Here is a 21,525-nt window from a genome sequence, read left to right on the forward strand (position 1 = left end):
TACACCTTCAGTCACCATGAGGCCTTCTGCCTTTTTAGACCCCTGTATCTGAGCTCCTGTTCCTGCTCCCCTTATCTACAGCACTGGAACCTTAGGGCTGGGAAAAGGAACTTAAATATAACTGAACCACTGCTGACACCTGTTGTCCATCCCAAGAAATTTGTGTTAATCAGGTCTGGTGTACTTAATACAGTGAAATATGGAAAAATAAACCCATTGCACAGGCTCTCTCTCCCCGCAGTTCTTGGACTCATAAGGTTGCAGGTCCAGGGAGTAAGAATAGGCACCAAGTAGGGGCCTAGGAAGAGGACTTAGAAAGCACCCCACTGCATCAGCTTTGCTAGCACCAACTCAAAGCGAAATTTCAACCAACTTGGTGCAGTAAGGTGAAAGAGTGGCGTGGGATCACAGAGCCATTTGGTGAAGAAAAAGTATTCCAGTGACATGCCAGCTACCAAATGAGGTTTCTAGACAAGATGATTTACACACTGAGTATGTATGTAACAAAGTGGAAATTACTAGCAACATCCTATAGGAAACAAGGTGGTGAATGGCAAGCACAATACCAGTGAAAGCAAGATACAGACATCAAGTGAAAAAACAAGCCTCCACCTCGAGTGTTATTCGCATTTTATTACATAAATGCAAAAAACCCACCGGAGCTACTAATACCAACTTCCCTCTCCAGACGAACGCCTTAGAAACATAGCAGGTGGCAATTAATTCACAAAAAAAACGCTCCAACACAAAACAACCCTTTTCTTCCCCCCAAAGCTAGGAAGGAACTAGGACAAGAATATCTACTGCTAGCACCGATGGTCAGAGTACCGAACAGCAACCCCAAGCAGCCCTCCACTGGGGACCAGGGGGTAGAGATGCGCCTCCACCCCGCGCCGCTCCGAGGGGCCACGGCTGTGAGCGCGCACTGGGGACCTCCCCACAGTCACGCAGGACACAGACCAGCCCTTGCGGCGCAGACACACCGTACAGGCTCTCTTATGAAAGCCAGTCACCTTTGATACGCGACAGCCAAAGGGCACAACGCCGTTTCTTTCTCCAAACTCCCGCGTTGGAGAGGTGCCTGAGAGGGTGCGGGTCTCAAAAGGCACCGCGGCGCAAAACTAACGGCGAGCCGGTAAGAGCCGACACGGGAGGCGGCCGGAGGAACCGGGGGGGGTGTACGGGGGGCGGCAGAAGGAACCGGGATAGGCGGCCGGGCTAGTAGCGACTGGCCCCGCCGCCACCTGGCGGCCGCAGGCGACGCCTCGGCGCAGCCCAACGCCTGGCGGAAAAGGGAAGAGTCCGACTTCGCCGCGGGCGCAGGCGCGGTGCAGGAGGTGCGTAGCCCCGCCCCATCCGGGCGGGCGCTTCGGCGAGGCCACGCCCCTCCCCTGTGGCCGGGCGCGCGCGCGCGCGCGCGCCCCTTCCTCCGCGGACCTAGCTAAGGCGCCGCCGCCCGCTTCCTGCCGCGTCCCAGCGCCGCCAGGCCTGCCGGAGCCGCCCCCCACCCTCCGAGCAGCGGCTGGAGCCTGGGAGCCTGCGCGGCGCGGCGGCCGGGCCAAGCGGGGAGATGAACACGGTGCTGTCCCGGGCCAACTCGCTCTTCGCCTTCTCTTTGAGCGTGATGGCGGCGCTCACCTTCGGCTGTTTCATCACCACCGCCTTCAAGGAGCGCAGCGTGCCCGTCAACATCGCCGTCTCCCGGGTCACGCTGTGAGTGCGGGCGGGAGAGGGAAGGGAGTGATGGGAGAGGGCCTGGCAGGGCGGCGGCTGCCCGCTGGGGAGGGGGTTTGTTTGGGAGCTGCGGCGGCTCTTCCCAGGCCGCCCGCCGCCGTGGAGCTCCTCGCCGCTGCCGTTCTGGCGGCGGCGGCGGCCGGGGCCGCGGCGATCTCCGCTTCCTGCCCGCTCCCTCGCGCCCCGCCTGGGCCAATGAGGGAGCCCCACGACGGCGCTCCGCCGCCTCGCGCCCCGGCCGGGCGGGCGCTGGGGCGGTGCCGCCCGCCTTGGCCGCAGGTCAGCGCGTCAGGCTGCTGCCGCCCCGCAGGCGGTGCCCGCCGGGCTGCTGCCATAAGGCCGGCTTGCTGGCGTGCTCCCTGGAACGCCACCCTCTCGGTAACGGGGCGGTGGCTTACCGGGGAGTCGAGCGGACTGCGTTTGACAGTAATTTTGGGGATGCAAGGGCCTAAATGGACATGCGGCTTATCTCCCTGGTACCTTTGTTATTAAGTAGTACTTCCCTTAGATTTAACGGCTGGTAACATATTTTCCGTTCTTTTTTGGCGAGCCCTGTGGCAGTAGCCTGGCTGGGATGGCTTATCTTCCTGTGAAACGCTCCAGGTGTAGAATACGTAACATGGCAGCAAAAGCGTGTTGCCCACAGGACGCGCCATGCTAATGCAGACTTGTGCCAGGGGAACCTTTTTTGCAGCTTATCTCCCCACACCCCCCGCCCAGAAAACTTCCATCAAGTTGAGTGTGTGTGATGTTGGAGGGCTGTGGTTTCACAAGCAGTTGAGCAGCTGCTACTGCCACCAAAAAGCGGAGGTCGTTGCTCTTGCTTCTAGCCACATGGCCCTTTACCAGCACTGCACAGGGGAAATTGGGCTCATAAGATACTTTACTGAGCTGCTGCAACTCAACTGATGAGTGAGTTTGGTTTGGTTTTGGCCAAGTTAGTGAGCCAAAGCGGCTCATGGAGCTTTGGAGCCACCCCGAGGTAAGTGGCACGCGTGGATGGCTAGCAGCAGGGTTTGAACGGGAAGATGAATGCAGACAGAGTGGGAACTGCCATTGCCTTTTGGGGTGGTTTGATACCTCAGGAAAATAAACCCTGTATTTATGCTAGATTCAGGATTGCAAACAGCATAAAACCGGCATAAAAGCATATTTTTGAGTGTTTCAGTGAGGTTGACATATGTGTGGTAGCATGCTAACGCCTGATTTGGATGAAATTATACTGCCAGTTCCTTCCATGGTGCACAGATCTGGAATTAATGAGAGGCGTTAGACCTACTTTTCATGAACTTCTGAGAAGTTCTGCAGACCCCCAGGCTTAAGGCCCATTACTCCACCACATTGACAGTGATTCATAAACAAAGTAAAGTGCTTAGTAATGGTTACTATTTCAAAAGATGTGGCTTTTTGCAAAGGGATGGAAATTCATAGCAAGGCTTAAATTGGGAAGTTTTGGTGGGATTTTTCTTGGCTACTGTCTCCAAAAGTGGTTTTTTCTGCTGGTGGACTTTTTTCTTCTTTGAGATTACGCAACTTAGTTTTAATGAAATCATGTTTTAATGGACTAATGTTCAAACTGGAATAAATGTAACTAAGAAGTTGATAACTCATAAAATTTTTGTTACCTGAGGAATGGAGGTTCATAGCTGATTGCCAGAAAGCTTATGGTATTCCTCTTTCTTGAGGGTAAGTTTGGTGAATTGATAAGCTTTGTGAATAAGTATGAAAATATCTGCTGTGTCTCTCCCACACTAAACCATGTTTGAAAAAGAAACTGAAAAATACCAATGTCAGATTTTCCACAAATGTGGATTTGTAATCAAGGCTTCTAAAACAATATGATTTTCCATAACATAGAAGAAAATAAGTGTTTTCTTTATACTGCTACTTAAATTTATGTCCCAGGGAGAAATCTTGTAAGTTGTGTGAACTACAAACATAAACTCTGTTTTATCAGAATGGTTGGAGTGTCTTGTATGAGACTGAGCACTAGAGACTTTTTTTTTTTGGGGGGGTTGGTGGTAAGTTGAGAAATCATATTGAAAATGGTTGCCAGCAGACAGCTATACTGCCATTCTTCCATTCAGCTTTATATATTTGGGGATGGCTAACACATATTTACTAAAATGAAATGTAGTGCAGTTTAGGTACAGGTAGATACAGAATTTTGTTAACAGAAAAAATTCTGTTGGCTATTTGTGTAACGTAGGGTACTGTGGTGTCAAGGCCTGTCATTCAAAACTGGGGCTCTGTAACTTCTGGAAGGCAGGTTTTATTTTGTAACGTTTATTTTAGCCAAAAGTATTTAAAAGAAAGTACAGCAAATGGATGAAGGAAATATGTAATTAGAATGATAATTTATGTAACACATGAAAGAGAAATAATGAGAAAGGACAATCTTGTGTTTTGTTTTGTCCTAGGAAAAATGTAGAAGATTTCACTGGACCTAGAGAAAGAAGTGATCTGGGATTCGTCACATTTGACATAACTGCAGATATCCTTAATGGAAAAAATGGTTTGCAAACATTTTGAGATAAGAACGTCTTGACATCTATTTTTGTTACCTTATAATCTTCAGATATTCAGGACTTCAGTAAAACCGGCAATTTGTCTTTAAAATCTAAATGAGCAGTGAAAAGTAGTATTTTGCATAGCTAGGGCAGTAAAGTAGAACTTGGAATAGCTATTCTGTGTCTAGTAGATGACACAGGGCGAGTTGTTTTCTCTTTTTGATGCCTGTTTTTAAAATCAGGCTCTATAGTGAAGTGCTCTGTATCTAATAAAGAGAGTGCAGTTTAACATCTGGATAGTATTACTGCTAAGTGAAGTTTGTATTGGTGGTTTGGGGTGTGGATTAATTATAGGTTTATATAACATACTATTTTGACTGTCATACTAAATCTAGAAACTCCAGTGCACCTTTCAACCTCATTTTATTGTGAGGCTTTCAAAGTTCTGGCCACATAATAGTTGCATAGAAGTACCTGTCTTCCTTTAAAAATAAAACAACATTGTAATCCTTTACTTAGATGTTAAACTATCAAATAGTTGACATTGAATAGTATGGAATTGGGAAGCATATGAGATACTACAAAATTTGTCATATTACCTTTTGGCCTCTTTCTCATTGCTGTCACCATTTTGCAGCTTCTCTTTTATATTTCTCTGCTTCCCTGTTAGTCTGGTTTTTATTGGGGAAGGAGGGTTGTGTGAGGAAGTTTTTGTTTAGTTTTGTTTTGGGTAGGTTTTTTGATAATAGAAGGGAATTGTTCTTAGGATTTAGGGTCTTGATATGAAAAAATACAGTGTTTTTCTGCAGAAGTTGGTACCAAATATCAGGCAGCATGCTTTACCTCAGGTGATTACACTAAGCCTTGCTTTGCAGCTGGGCTGGGATTCCTGGGATTTTTCCCTGTCTGCTGTTTTCTGTCACTGTGTTTAGGCAAGATATTGATTACCTCTGTGTTTCAGTTGCCCTTATTTTGGAGAACACTACATTGCGTAACAAAATACAAATTTTGAATGCGTGAGAACACTGGATAAACAATCAGATTTTTGCAGGGATGTGTTGCATAGGAATAAGAGGGATTTTTTTTTTTAGTCAGCAGGAAGCAGGAGAGGTGAACTCCTAAGTCCAAGTTTTACTGCTGAAATGCTTATACATATTAAAACCAGAGACCAAAATTCTAAAGTAGATGAATTGTATACGATGAAGTATATATAGGGGGAGCAAGGCAGGACAGGACTTCTAAAAGAAATGTTCTTATACAAGGATTTGTCTGCAGTATGTGGCCTTAAAGTTTTAATGACTTTTAATAGCAGCAGTAGTTTTAACATTTTTTTATAAAAACTGGCTTGATCTTTCATGCCTGTCATAGATAAACTTTGCAGCATGTAGAGTTGTAAAATAGAACTTTCTGGTAGGTTGTTTTTTGGACGAAATTTGTAAAGAGATACTGGTATGTGGGCGCTCTTAACTAACAGAAACAAATTGTTAATCCTAGGCAGAATTAAATAAAATGACAGTTAGAAAAAGCAACTAGGGAAAGAAAAGGGGAGGAGACAGTTTCCACAAAATCTTTTTAGTTTACTTAATTCCTGGCTTCAGATCTTCAGAATCTTCTTTGTTGTTTTAAGTTAGATGAAGAGAAATGTACAAGTAAAATAGCTCCAGCTATTTTTGCAGCAACAGCAGTTAACTATTTCTTTCCTTACTTGACTTTTGATTTAGAATCTTAAAAACATACTTGAGTCTTGGGATGAATGGAAAAAGAACAGATTTGGAGTCGGTTGGGGAATCTGTTTTGTTTATTTTTTGAGATAGTGGCAAATAGAACAAAAAACAGGACTGTGAAATAAAAGGTTACAGCTAATCTTTATTGAGTTAAAAGGTCTTTTCCTTAGCAGCCACACATGGTGCACTTTATTGATAAATAAACAACAGACAGGTATTTAGAATAACAGCTTTATTATACTGACAGTCCCAAATGGCATTCATCAGTTCTTTACTGTTGATCAAAAATCTGAGCAGAGTTCTGTTCCAGTCTAATAAGCTGACTTTCTTTGTAGTAAGTAGGTAATTGAACCTGCTAATTCCTGGGGTCCTTTCTAATATGAAATGCTTCCCATCTGCTCACTTCTCTAATGTGGGTATTACAGGCTCTTTGAACTGTCTACACTATGCCAATTTTGTATTTATACATTGTTGAATGCTATGGTATCTCAATCCACAGCTGGATACCAGGGTTCTTTCATAGTATAAATAATGGCTTTGAAGATATTACTGAAGAATTCTGTCTTGCCTTTTATGTTTAAGGTTTTATAATAGATTGTCTAGCAGCAGGTTATGGTTACTAGCTTGTATTGTCAAATATAGAACTCTTAAATTTTTGGAGGAAATAGCTGTTAGATTTCATAAATAAGTTAAAAAAAAAAAACAACCAAAAAACAAACAAAAAACCTGTTGCTTTAATATGATTAAAATCTGTGGTAGAGCTCCTACTCTGACTTATAAATAAGGTGAGGTATGTTGAAATGTAAGAACTCACTGTAATTATCATAGTCTTTAGATCTAGTTAAAACAAAACAAGGTTATGTAAGTACAATACGGTATTTTTCTTAACTCGCATACATCTGCAGAGTATATTTGACTGGAATGTTAAACAATTGTTTCTATATTTGTCTGCAGAATATTCAACAAAAAACAATGTAAGTATCAAAAAGAAAGTTGAAGCAATTACCCATTTTGTACTGCAGCTATTTTTAACGTTCTGAAGCTCTGTTGGGAAGAGTTAAGGCACCAGCATTTCCTACTAGCTTGGACCGGTTTTACTGGCCTTTGTGATTGTTATTTTCTTGACAGTTTAACTGCAGGGTGGGAAGTTCATCCTGATGAAACCTAACTTACTATGTGCCCAACAGAGTGAGAGGAAAGTAACGCATGCCTTGTTCACTTACAGTAGTGGACTGTAAATTAGTTTTTTCACCTATTTGCTCAGTCTGTTTTACTTTTCCCTAACGTTCTGCAGCTGACAGCTGTTAGAAGCAAGACAAAGTGGCCTTTGGTCTGGCCAGGTGTGGTGGGTCTCTTGTTCATAGATGACAAGTGTTTGCCCATACCAGTTACTGTAGCCCCATAATAGGTTTATGCTATCTTGTCATACTTCTCAAAATAATTGGCTTTGCTGCATCCTTTAAATTGGTTGCTACCAATATTTCACTTTGGATAGCTGAAGGCTTTTTTCACTCATCTAACAGGAGCCATGTGGAACAGCCTATAGAAATAAATTAATTTTATGAAATGCCATGCTGCCATGGTACCATTGAATTCTAATTTAAACTACTGTGGTCACATAGCAAGGATGTCGTGAAGGCTTGGGGTTTTTCCTTAAATTGCTACACATCTCTACTTTTTTTTTTTTATTAGACTATCTTAGTTACTTTATACATGCCAGTAGATACTGTGTTTGTACTAAAATAGATCTTAGGGTTCTTCATTAGGGTCTGGGACTTCATTGTCTTGTTTCACCTTTCAGATTTTTTTTCACATACATCACTAGTTCTCCCAAATATTGAGAAATATTTTTCTAAATTGTTCTGTAAGGTACTAAACAAAACTGTTAGCACCTAACTGCTTAAAAGAACAGTATAAAATTTCAAATATCTAAGAATTTGGGATCCATGTTTTGAATTGTTCATACAATTCTTGGGGTTATGCTTGCAATTCAAGTAGAGATTTTTTTCTATTAAAGTTAGAAAAATGTTAAATACCTAGGAAGTGTCATGGTAGCAAGTCCTTTTATTTGAAACAAAGTCTAAATACTGCTTTAAGTGACTTACCTTTGCAGTTCAAAAGGAAAACCCATCATACTTTGCAAGTCTTTGAAAGCTTATGACCTTTTTTAGATGTCTCTGTCTTGTTTTATTGAGCTGTTCTTCGTGGTTTCCATTTATTCTGTGCCACACTTCAATGTGTAGTAGTACTAGTTTCCCTCCCTGTAAAGCATTATTTTGTTAAATTGGTCATGGATTGCAAGCATCTACTTCAACTTCAGGGTTCTTAGATGAATAATGCTGTGAAGTTACAGTGACTGAATATGATCTTGTAAGGTACCTTCCTGACTTAATTACAATTGTATTTTTAGGCTCTAAACCAGGTGGTTCTTTGGGACAAAATCATGTTGAGAGGAGATAACCCAAGGCTGTTCTTAAAAGACATGAAGTCGAAGTACTTTTTCTTTGATGATGGAAATGGTCTCAAGTAAGTAAATCCTGATGTTGTCGTTATTGTTCATGGTATCTTAATTTACTTGCATACTTTGCATTTTATATGCCTGTTTATTGTTGTGGTATGTACCGATATTCTGTCTGATATTCTGTCAGTCTATTGCATCCTTGTAGTTTGATTGTTAAAAGATGACCTCGGGATACAAGATACCTTGTTTCTTCTGTAGACTAGGAGATGCGCTGCTAGTATCAGCAATAGGCCTCTGGGTTTCTGCTTCCAATATTCTCATCTGTGTGGAATTGGTTCTGTGATGCACTCAACTCCAAAGCTGTTAGGTAACAGTTAAAAAAAAAAAAAGTCTTTTCTGGAAAATAGGTAATAAAAATAAAATTAAAACGCTTATTGTTTCTGGATCAGAAAAACAATTTGTATCCTAATTTATTTAATAGTTGCAATTATTAATTGAATTCATTAACTTGAGTATTTGTGCTGATAGTCTTTGTTGCTTTTGCAGGGGAAATAGAAACGTCACTTTGACTCTCTCCTGGAATGTTGTACCAAATGCTGGCATTCTACCTCTTGTAACAGGATCAGGACATGTGTCTGTACCTTTCCCGGATACCTATGAAACAACAAAAAGTTATTAAATTATATACTGAATCCTAAGCAAGATATTTTTATACTTGTATATTGTGAATAAATTTTATTGTGGTTTCTTCTCACATCCCGTGCAACCCTTCAGTGAAAGGTACTTAATTTCCTCAGGTATAACAGCATAGGAAAAGGACATGAAAGTTCAGGGTTTTTTTAAAATAAAATAGTGAAGCTGAACCTTAAGGGAAAGGTAAATTGCAAAGTAATTTTGGGGGGGGGGGGTAAACTGAGGAATTTTTTTGTTTTTTCTCCTGGCCATCTGGGTATACATCTTTTCTTTTAAATAAACATTTTTAAACCAGAAGACAGTCTTACTGTGTTTGGGTTTTTGTTTTGTTTTGGGTTTGTGGTTTTTTTTGAGGTACTGTGATAGTTACTTTGACGCGGAAGTCTCGGACACGACGCGTACGACCAATATGATCAGGTCAATGCCATTTATTGTCTTGTCTGACTCCAATATATATCATAATTTTCGCTTAGTCACTGCGCACACACTCATGATTGGTTACAGCTTGTTACACACATTATTGCAATGGGCTATATACAAAATATCACGCGCTGTCCACGTGCCCCTCACACAGTCAGGATTGCTGCTTGCAGGTGTCCCTGTTTTTCTTGCTTCTTCTTAGCTGTTTACCACAGCTCCTTCTCCTCAAGGCCGAGCAGTGCAGATATCCAGCTGTTTACCAGTTCTCAATGCTGCAGCTCCTTCTCCTTAAGGTCGAGCCATGCAGCTCAATGCCACAGCTCCTTCTCCTTAAGGTCAAGCCGTGCAGAGTGATCCCAACATCATTTAATCTGTGTAGAACTCAAATACCCCTTGTGGAGTCTGTTTCTGCAAGTGCCTGAAGGAAATGGCTATTCTGTTTTACAGCATTTTGCGAAATGCATACTTGGCGTGTTACAGTAAGGTAAACTTGGTCCTTTCTAGGACTGCCAATAGCTCTTTTGAAAACTGATAGTTCATTATCTCTCAGTCAATGTGTAGATCTTGTTTTGAGTGCCATTGATGTAGTCTACATGCAGTTCTGTGTTATAAAACATTTTAATAATTGCTTATAATGCAGCTAACTGGAAGTATAAAAAGAAATCTTTAGAGAGTATTAAGCATATGTCAGTAAGAAACAAAAGCTTTAGGTAAAGAAAGACTCTCCAAAGCAATCTCTTGATAAAATTTTATTAGGATCTGCTCAGCAGGAAGAATGAACACCCTTGTTCTAGAGGGGGCTGGGACAACTAATATTAGCAGGGCCCTTCCATAGCAAGGAAGGGGACAGATGTTCTCCGAAACAGTCTGGGAAAACATTTAAGAAATAGAAGATTTCCCTTTGGAACATAGAGAAATTTAGACAGATTTACCAGCTTGAATATGGATATGAGTCTACCCGCATCAACCAGGAAAGGTGGCAAGCAGTGTGTAGCAGTTCCGGTCAGCACCTCCACTGAAGAAGCGGCTTCTCTGTGGCTGCACATCCTGCTCTTTGTATCCTCCTTCACGCAGCTACTGCTGCAGATGCTTGTCACAGTTGGGAGGACAGAAAGAAGAAACAGGGTGTCAAGATTGCCTCTTGGCGGTGATGGTTTATACTGATCGACTGGTGTTTCTTGCTCATCATCTGTCCAAGAGGAGCACTTGCCACTATCACCTTCCTGACAGTTCCTAATGTACCTGCATCTATTCAAACAAAGTATGGTAGAAGTTAATTTGTTGGTCTGTCTGTGGTGGGGATTTTAAAAAAGAGCAAATGTCTGAAATTAAAACTGAGTTTTTAATACTACAAATCAGAAAAAAAAAAAAGGAAAAATTATGAGAATTGCAGTGTGACAAACCTTTCAAAAGAAGCGATGCAAAAGATTGTGGCAGAGTCTCCCTCTTTGTTGTGAGTTCACCTAAGAGCTGATGAGTTTTGAGGAAATCAACTTGCTTTTAAAAAGGGATCTTTAATATTTGTGGATTATCCCTAAGTGACTATTTAGTACATTCTCTGTGTTGGTGTATCAAGCAAAGAGGTGTTGAAAAAATTTCCAAAAAGCGCTTTGTCGTCTTCCAAATAAAATTTTTATTTTTAAGTGTGAAAGCTAAAAAATTATTTTCAAATGAATATTTTAGGACAAGTTTTCATTTGTATTCAGCATATTTACATGAATTTCAGTTCTCTGAACTTGTGCTGTTTTCCAGATTAGCGTACACAAATACATCCTATTTTTTCTGTGCTTTGATATCGAATGCATATATTGCTCTAAAAACTGTTATAAAGAACTTAATATTGTTATACAGAAGGAAAAAAAATATTTTTTTAGAGATAATTGGGCAAAGTTGTGGAGTAGTTTTGTTAATTGCTGAGTAAGTGGTTGGATTATTCATAAATTGTATTCCTGAAATGTTCACTGAAACTTACTTCTTGTGGCTTGGCATTCAACCACTTCCCTGTATTCCTTCGGCAGCATGCTTCCAACGAACGTACAGGCTGTCTGCGAAAAAGATGCTTTAACTACAAAGCTCTGCTGTCAGAAAACAGAGATAAATCTACCTTCTTTCCACCAAAATGGTATATTCCTCACAGCAGATAATAACAGAATTTTAAGAGACTAGAATCGTGGCTTCAAACGTGATTCGTGAAGCTTTTCTAGCCTTTCCCAGTGAAGAGGAATTGTGCTTGAGGTAAGCCCTTTAGAGGGAGGAAGAAGAAACCATCACTGAGTTTATGTTCAAGTTCTTAGAGAAGGACTTGGTTTTGTCCTGAGGGCAAGGCCAGCATAGATGAGCACTTCAATGACCCTGCAATAGCTTGCTCTTTGCTTCTCGGCCACCAAGCGTGACAAGATGCTCCCTGTTCTCTTCTTGGTTCGGGGAGCACGAAGGCAAATTCCTCAGCTGGTCTTTTCAAAGCCTTTCAAAAAGTCAAATGACTACTGTATTTTGTTGTGACAATTTTCAAACCATTTATAAAAAGAACGCTCTTCCGTGGAAACAAAGGGCATTTACTTCCTCTTATCTCTTCTGATATGGCTTAGGAAAAGAAGTAGTAGTGTTGCTGGCAGCTGATTGTTCTCTTAGATGTGTTACTAACTAAAAATGTTGTTTTATGTAGTGATGTGTACAAAAGACATATTCCCTAGCAACTGACTCACTCAATGGGAAAAGGCTTGAAAGGCTTTTGTAGGAAATTTGAACTGAAAATGCTTCTGATGCGTTTCAGATAGCAATTTCTTAAGATTGTGGAGACAGGAGTTCTTGTCTAAGAACTGAATTCTATCAGTTCTATTTAAGAGCAAACTCTTGAAGTGGCCTGGGTTTGGATTTACTGTTGAGGGCATGCAGTGCGACACGGAAATCCCTAAGCAGGAAAGGAAAATAACTTAAAATCTGTATTTAAAGCTCTGCTCCCTTGCGCATAGAGTCTGATTTATGGATTGGCACTATAGATATTGAAAATGGAAAGGCATTGAGAAAATAAATTACTTATAACTATTGGTTGTTTATTCTTTTAATAGAACTTTTAATAAGTTTCTTCTGAACAACAGAATTAAAGCTAGCTATTTTATTGCTCGACAGCCAGATTCAAGTAGAGTTCCTGCATTGTTTTTGGATTAGAAATGTTGAAAATGTGCTTTTGAAAATTATTTCAAGAGAGGTTTTGCAGGTGCAGTTCTGTAAAACAAAAGCTATTTAGATTGAAAATTCAGTATTGGAGGAGCAATCTTACTCCAAATTTGTGTCAGAAAATACATAGAAAATAGTTGTTTAGAAGTCTCTGGTATCTAAGGAATGTTCTTCCAGTTTCTTTGGCTTCTTTATTTTGGAAGAAAATTGGTATTTTCTCCGTTAAAAACAGTTTAAAACTGCTTAAACAGTTTAAAACTGATCATGCAAACAAACAAGCAAACAGGCATATACTTTTTAGGATGGAGAGTCCCATTCTAACCACACATGTAAATGCTCGTGTTACAGTAGTCACATCAGGCACATTTTTATTAAGCCCCAAAAAATTCAAAACTTAGCTTGAACAATCCAAAATGCTGCTGGATCTTTTTCTGGCACCCTCCACCAATTCCCTGGGGCCATTTCTGAGAATCTGCACTTTGTTGGAGAGATGAGGCACAAGTAAAGATAAAGTTGGCATTCCATTGTTAAAGTTTCTTTTCCCCTTGATATCGTGTCATAGTAATAATTCCTTTTATGCAAGTTGCTCTTTAGTTTATCCACTAATAATTGTTCTTGATTAGCAATTCTAAATTTGCTTTTGTTTCACATGGAGGGAAAGTCAGAATTTTCTCTCTCTTCTGTTTACTCCAAACTCCAACAGCGTTGCATTTATGATTTCTTCTTCCAAACATCAGTGGTCTAATAACGACATTCTATCTCCTCTACGCACAAGCTACTGAGAAAACAAAAGAGACAAAAAACCCCTCTGAACCAACCTAGTTACCTTATCCTGCCTTACAAGCTATTGATCCAAAATAAAAATAACAGAGCCAAATATATCATTAAGAGAGTATTTCAAAGGGAGATGGTCAAAGGGAGGTGTCTGACCTCCTGACCCCTTTCCCTCCCCCAGCCCAGGGCTAAGGAGCTGCACCAGGGCCACCTGCAGCCGCCCTCTGCTCGCCAGCTGCACCCCCGTGTGCTCGTTAGCGGAGCTGCCGCCCGTGGCTCCGAGAAGCTGCGGACGCTCCTTCACAGTTGTAAAACCGGCAGAAACGGGTGGGAGAGAATAGAGGCTCCCACCACCTGGCTGCACAGGTGGCCGGCGGGCAGAAGGGCTAATTGGGGACTCCTAATTGCGGGCCCCTTTTGCAGAACCAGGCTCTGGACTTCACACGTGGGGTTTTGCTTCTGTGGTGCAAGAGGGACAGCAGGTACAGTGCTATTGATTCGGTTTGCCTCCTTGTTCGGTGTTTCTTCTTGCTTTATCAGGGTTGGGGTGGGGGTTTTTTTTGCCAAATGACTGCTGCGGTCCTGGGCGCTCGTGCTGAGGTGAAGGAGTTGGATTTGGCAACGCAGGAGAGGCTTCAGAGTGCGGTGATAAGAGCTAGTACGAGAAAAAGAAGGGGTTTGGATGTGGCTATGGAAGATCAGTTCAGAAACAAGTGTTTGGTTTAAGTGCAAAAAATGTTTGCCTTTAAGAATGACTTGTATTAGAAGTAGTTTTGAGTGGCTGACAAAGCAGGCAGGCCAAAGAGCTCTGTTTTGTCTAAGGTAGTAATTGAAAATTAAGATAAAACTAGTGTAACTGTGATTGGGAAGTAACAGCGATGAGATTGTCTGTGGCTGCTTAAGTCTCTTTTTCCTTTTTTTCCCCCCCTTCTGTTATACTTCCGTTTCTCAAAGGGAATTTTCTTCCTGTTTTATTTCTTACTCTCTCTGTCCCGCTTCTGAAAGGAGAGGGTTGGAGTTTCTTTTCCTTCCTTGCCTTTCCAGCCCCTGCCTCTCATTCAGTACTGCTTGTTCACTTACTTTGTGCTTTAGAACTCAGTGTAGTAAGAAACAGAGAGGGGCACTGGCACCTGCAATCTAGCTGCGTATGTGGCAACAGCCAACACTAGCATCCTTCTTTTTAAGAGTTGTTGGGGTTTTTTTTACATTTACGAATGTTAATATTAAAAAGTAAAGTTATTTGTACAATTTCAAGCTGTAATAAAACTATTTAAAATTATATATCTCATCAGATATATGAGCTCACTGTAAGGACTGTCTCATTTCACAAGCTCTGATCCACTTCCACATGAGCAATGAACTTTCCTTCGTTTTCACCCCTCTGTATTGTCAAGTCTCACTCCCGAATGGAGTATCTCATTGGGACTCACCTTTTCAAAGGCATTTGAGAGTGAAATGGCTTTGAAAAATTAGTCAGAGGAACAACCCTAGAAACAGTGAAGGCCGTATCAAGATACCTTGTTTGAAATAAGGTTTTTGACACTGCCTTCTGTGCTATTAATTAGCTATGGGGAAAAGATCCATAGAGGGGAAAGTACTTGAAGATAGGTGTAAAACTACTCAGAAGATTAAACACAGTTAGTAGCTGTTAGCTTTTCCATATCAGACTGGAAGGCTGTGTTGGGCTTCATGATCTAAAGGTGAATTTTGATTTTTTTCTTTCTTTTACTTTTTCCTGCCTCTCATGCTATTCACTACTCTCATTAATAACATGGGTGATAGAATAGGAGGTACACCTAATTATGCTTGGTGTAGAAAGTTGTAATTGTTTGGAGATTCAAGCAAAAGTAGTCAGTAAATCATATTAAATTATTCTCCCTAGGTATCTGGCTCTAGAAGAGTCAGAGCTGAGGTACTCTCTGTTTTTTGACAGTGGAGGCTGTACATTCACTTCATATCTTGAAGTGAAGACTAAGAAATTAGGGGGTTTTCTACAAAATATAGCTTATAAGAGTATGCATTTAAGAGTACCAGAGTTCTAGGTCTTGAAATGCATATTACTTTACTGTACATGGGAAGAAAAATAAGTGTTACATCTACTGGGGGTGGGAGCAGAATCTGTTTTCATAAAGTATTTGTGTTTGAATATTTAGTCTGAATCTTCCTCTTCATCCATCAAAAAACCCCCCACAACTTTCTAAGATTAACACAGATATTCTAGAAAGATACAGAACTCTTGCTGGAAATAACAGTTTATGCCAATGTCTGTCTGGGATGATTTATATTGGATAGATCTTACCACTGGGACATGTGATGGTGTAGATCGGGTTGGCCCATTAGAGAGTGTACCCAAGTTCTGTATTTCTCTTGTGGGTTTTGATGAAAACGGCATTCCCTATCTGTGTTGCCCTGTGTAAAGTGTTGATGTGGTCATCAATGGCCCCGTTCCACCCTGGGGTAGGGAGTGCAGCAATGGGAGGTGGATTGAAGCAGTGATGATGGGGCAGCAGCTAGGTTACGCACCTAGGGGCTGAGGTGGGGAAGACTTTGTGGTAGCAGGCTGGCATTTATGCAATCATATTAATGTAAATGAAACTATCCCAGCTGACCTGAGTGTATGAGTTACTCCACTAAGTGGTATATTCATGTTCCAGATAACTGTTTCAAAAGTTAAAATTACAGGCCATAGCAAAGGGCGAGACAGCAGTTCCTAAAACTGAAGTAGGGTCCCGAGGTGGATTAGTGGCCAGAACTTAGGGAATAGATCCATTAACTCCTCAGATATATGTAGGGGATATGAGCTTGTAATATGCTTTAGGATAGTGTTATCTGCTAAATACAGTCTTAGGAGCATAGAGCTTGTAGCAATAGCTCTAGACACTGAGAAAAGTTTAAAAAAAAAAAAATCTCTAATCAAAGTATTCTTATTTCTTTGTTTGGGGTAACTAGGGGTGAAGAATAGATGAAAGGATGATTGCCAGGATGCTTAATGTTCTTGGATTTGTTGCTATCTAGATTTTTTTTTTTAAATTGTGTACACATGTAAAAGCAGAATGTAATATCAGATAACAAAAATTGTTTTATGGGGTACTTGTAATTGAATATTTACTTCTAATTTTCCCCCACCCTATCCAATTAATCTTTATTAGAAATCTAGGTACAACTGATTAAACAAAGGACTTAAAGATGACTCTGTCTATTTTTGTAGCCTTTGTGATTCTTTAATGGTAAGATGTTGATTCAACAATCAGTAGGATTATGTGATATTTATATTCTTCCCAGTTAATGCAAGTTTCCTGTATTGTATTTGATTTAGTCTTGTTCCCTGTAGGTATCCCATTGCATAAAACCATGCAATATGAGAACATGAGCAATTGTATCTGCATAATCTTAAGTACAGATCTGAAACTGGATTTCATCTGAATGAATTGATGCAGTAATAGTCCTGGACTGAGTAGGAAGTGTTACAAATACTGCTTTCTAATGACATTCAAGTGCTTTTTGCCAATAATTATATTTAAAAGCAACTTTCTGCTCTCAGGCTGGAAGTGTTTGGAGAATTTGTTATGTGCAATTTAGCATATGTCACTTGGAAACATTGGTTCGGTACAGGCAGAAATTCACATAAATAAGGTCAATAAATATTTTATGCTTCTTGCAGTTGTGGATTTTCACCCTTGGGTTTGGGTCTAAGAAATGTGTTATTTATAATTGCTAGAAATCCAAGAAGATGGATGAAATGAAAATTCTGAACAGCTCCAAGTGAAGTAGTGCTGTCTTGGGAAAAGCACAGAGTAGTCAATGGTTCTTTGATGCTCTGGCATCTAGAGTTGTCATCTTTCTGTCAAGAGGAGAAGGGGAAAAAAAATCCTCATATCTAGAAAGTAACTTAAATCTTTGGCTCTGTGATGAAGCTTATAATCATTCTTATTCTGGATTTGGAGAACAACTCTATGATAGGGTGTAAAGTTAATTTTGCAAGAAAGTGAAGTGTGTCTCATAAGCTTGGTTGGAAAGTCCAAAAGCAGATGTCTGTGCTGCTTCAAGAACGTGCTGCCACTTAGTTTTAGAATTCAAAATAACATCTTTGACCCAGATATAGGATATATGTTTGCGGGTTTTAATGTTTTTTTGCATCTCAATAAACTGAATTCTAATGCACTTCCTTGCTATATAAACAAGCAACCATATCTTTTCTACTGTTTAAAAAAGCATAACAAATAAGTAGAAACACTGGCAAAGCAACTCCCTGCCACACTATTCAAGAATAACATTAAGCTATACTATGTCTGAAGTTTCTAAGATAAGTGGGTTTGCCGATTTAACATTTTTCATTTTCTTAAAATGAATGGGATTTGTCCTTGCAAATATTTAAATCTTCCAAAAGGATATTGATCTAAAAAGTGAATGGAATTTTTTGTGACGTAAGAGAGTATAGGTGTTGTCTTTGAATAGTCAGCTCTGTTATTTTCCCCTGTCCCCCATTTTTGTAAGTTATTGATCAGAAATTTGAAAAGCAGCTGCTGACTTCCTGAAAACGGGCAGTAGGCCACCTCTCAAAGGCAGATAATTCCATGTAGGAACCCATCAATATTCATCAAAGTCAGTAGGTGTCTTCAGATAAGGTATTACTGTTTTTTTTTCCTGGATACCTGGCATAATAATAATATCATGAGTTCATTAATCATGTCTGTCTCTTTTATTTTTAAAAGGAGTAATTGTTCAAATGTTCAAGTACTATAAAATTTCTGATTTTGTTAATATTAAAGAAAATAAATCATGTGGAACTGCCATTTGTGTTTTACATAACAAACTGTTATCCTTTCAGGGAGACCCGGTAACTATGTATGGTATATATGTGTGTCTATAGTTCAGTGTAATGTTTCAAAAACTGGTCAATACCAGGGAATTTTAGCAATTTGTTTTCAGTGCTGCTTACATGTCCAGGGAACCAGTGGCAAACACTGAGTCTTGTCTGCCCAAATTCTACTGGGGCAACACCAATTTAACACTTTTGCTCCCGAGGAGCTATAGGAGGTGTAAATGACTTCTCCTCCTGGAGCCAACAAGTAAACTTTTTTGCTGGCTCTGATTTTAAATTCCTTTTGTCTTTTTTTTCCTCTATTTTTTGTTTGTTTTGATTGTTTTTCTTCTGTCAAAGAGCACTGCAGATAGATTGCATTCAGAAAATCGATATGCATTTGTCATTAAATTCAAGGTAACTCTTTTATGCTCACTTTTTTGGCTGTATTGTAGCAAACTGTAGCTTCTACACTGCATGCCAGGAGATCTTCACATTATGATATCAGGATTCGACAGATGTTCTACCAGAATTTCATTCTATTTTATTATTTTTGTTGATACAGAAGAAAAATGAGAAAATAAAAATGCAATAGCTTTTGCTTTTTTTTCCTCTCCATTTCATTGGATTCATGGTAATGCTTCTACAGGACAAGAGAAAATCTTGTCAAATAAAATTTAATTTTTGTTTGGAATGAAGGATCAGTTTCTGTGGCTGAAGGAGTTCTGCTATTTGATATCCATATAAGCTTTCAGTAAAGGTCAGTTGTTAACTCTGAAAATTTGGAAGGTTTTTTTCCCCCTCTAAACTTTGTCAAACAGAGTATTTTATTTGCTACCTCCATATTAGAGAATTCATAAAATGTTTTACAATTTCCCATTTTCCTGTGTATATTGTTTCTTTCTCTCCTATTTTCTGTTTGTGATCCAGCAGGATTATTTTCATTCTGTTATGCTGACCCCTTCATGCAGAAAATTAGTTTCTGAATTATTTTTTACCAAGACATCATGTTACGTAGTTTCTTCATAAAATCACAGGTGCTCAGATCTTGTAAAACTGAGTCTTACTTATTTGTACTGATAAGTCCTCAAATTTTTGAAAAAGAACTGTGCAACTCATGAAAGGGTGAAAAACTGAAAGCCTTCAGTTTATCGGTTTTGGTGAAGTCCCCCTTTGCTGCTTTTTCTGTGCAATATCCTTTATTTTCTCCCATGTCTTTGCTGGCTCCTAAGCAGTCTTCTTAAATAAAGACATGTTTTGTAGCCTTTGTCACAGACGGGACTTTTGTGAGTTGGTATTTTAATGGGCATTCCTTTAGTCCTGTTGTTTTAGTCAGCAATTGTATTTTTAGTAGCATGACTGATAGCATAGAAATAGCTTTCTAAAAAATGTTTAAACAAAAGGGAATGTGAAGCACAATAGCACTAGAATGGCTTCTGCTAATTTATTAAAAATAATGTACACAAAATTAATGTTGAGGGAAAGACTTCTTCTGAGGACTGGATTTGATCACTCCTGCAGGAAAATTTTGTAGGAAATCCTAAGATACTATTTTGCAACTAACAAGTAAAAGCAATATTGATGCAGTTTGACTTTGAAACCTCATTACACCATGATTGAAGTAATTTAAATCTTTTATTTGAATAATTTATATATTCTAAACCATCTTCCTTAGTCTAAAAACTAAACTAAATACAGTTTGATTCAACAATATACAGTCTGTGTAATTACCAGCAGATGTCAGGCATTCACTTTACAAAACAACTGAGCTTGAAAAGCGTCCATTTTCACAGTAGGTTATAAGAAGCTTTGATTTTTAAATTTAGGTATATAATGCCATTGTGCAGCTTGTTACCCATTAGACCTGAGAGATTTTAATTTAATGAATGACTTTTCAGGGTGTTTTGTGTTAAACAGTGGTGGGCTTAATGTGACATCTTTTTGAATATTTGACATTTATGAATGCCATATAGAATGTGGTAAAAAATGAGTCAAAATGGTGTACATGCGCACACAAGAGACATCCTTGCATTTGTCTTTTCTAGGCACTAAATGTCTGGTGACATTTAAGATAGTATTGTTTAGTTTATCCCTGGGATTTGACCAGTCATCTGTTGCAAATGAAAGAATCCTTAAATAAGTCCATGAGAGAGTCAGGACTCTGAGATATTGTTCTTGGCTTCTCTACAGATCTTTCATGGACCAAAGAAGAAGTTGCAGGTGACAAAACTATGGTTCAGAGTTTTAAAATATATAGGAGCAATAGTTGGTTCTTTCACAAGCACTTTGAAACCTAATTCATTATGAATGTAAGTCAAATTTTTCACCTTTGAATTGCATGGGTAGGGATTGCTGTAGAGAATGACAAGACTGGACAGTATCTTCTTTCTGATGCTCTGCTGGTCTTGTGACTATATTTAAGGCAATTTTCAGTGCCTTTATTAACTGCTTGTTAAATATCTCCTGTAGGAAACAAAAATATTTTTCCTAAGTATTTGGGCAGTGCAGCACTAATAGCTGTCCTTTGAAGCGGGGTGGTATTTCTCTACAGATAACCGCACTGACCCCATTCTTTAAGGTAAATGTCTGTGTTCTGAGCATCTACCACTGCTAAGTGGGAACAGCTGCTTCCCAAGGAGACAAGATACAAGTCAGTTGCTAGTGCTGCAGCAACACAAGTCTCTAAGCAGTCTTGGTTAAAAGCAACAGAAAGGATTGAGCATGAAATGAGAACTGCTGCCTTGGCAGTTCCCACCATATTAGAAACAAACTACTATTTTTATCCTCTTCTTACCCAACTTTTAGCCACTACAAATAAAAAGGACCAGAATAACTGGCATAGGAAAATATTATACTCTGTATATATGTGAAAGAAAGAGGGAGGACTATTGGGCTTTTTTTGTACCTGTTCCAGGATGTTGTGGGTGCACAAGCACGAGGAAAGTCTTTCTGATCAAAAACAAAATGGAGAAACAAAGACCAGATCTGCTACAAGTAGGGATCAATAGCGTTCATAAACCACGCTGGAAGTGCCCAGATCAGATACGACAGGTGATGACCTTGTGTAAAGGCAACAGACTTTGAAGAAAATCTTACACCCTTCCTCCACCTCTTACACCCTGGCTCAAAAGCTGATGCCTCTGTAGCACCAAGTGGTGGGGGGAAATAAAGCGCTTGCTGATAAAATACAGCTTTTCTCTGAACGAATAAAGCATGACTACTCCTTTAGTC

General features: G+C 39.8%; 1 protein-coding gene across 1 annotated transcript; it reads left to right on the top strand.

Moving 5' to 3' along the window:
• Positions 1 to 1,570: 1,570 nt before the first annotated feature.
• SPCS3 (signal peptidase complex subunit 3) lies at positions 1,571 to 9,740 on the top strand (the record flags this gene model as incomplete). Its single annotated transcript, XM_081998764.1, has 5 exons — positions 1,571 to 1,713; positions 4,155 to 4,236; positions 6,874 to 6,942; positions 8,379 to 8,494; positions 8,976 to 9,740. The coding sequence occupies 5 exons, from the start codon at positions 1,571 to 1,573 to the stop codon at positions 9,106 to 9,108; spliced, it is 543 nt and encodes a 180-aa protein (XP_081854890.1). The 3' UTR covers positions 9,109 to 9,740.
• Between the last annotated feature and the right edge of the window lie 11,785 nt (positions 9,741 to 21,525).

This window comes from Phaethon aethereus (assembly GCF_964289735.1).
Source record: "Phaethon aethereus genome assembly, chromosome: 4".
NCBI classification, from domain to species: Eukaryota; Metazoa; Chordata; class Aves; order Phaethontiformes; family Phaethontidae; genus Phaethon; species Phaethon aethereus.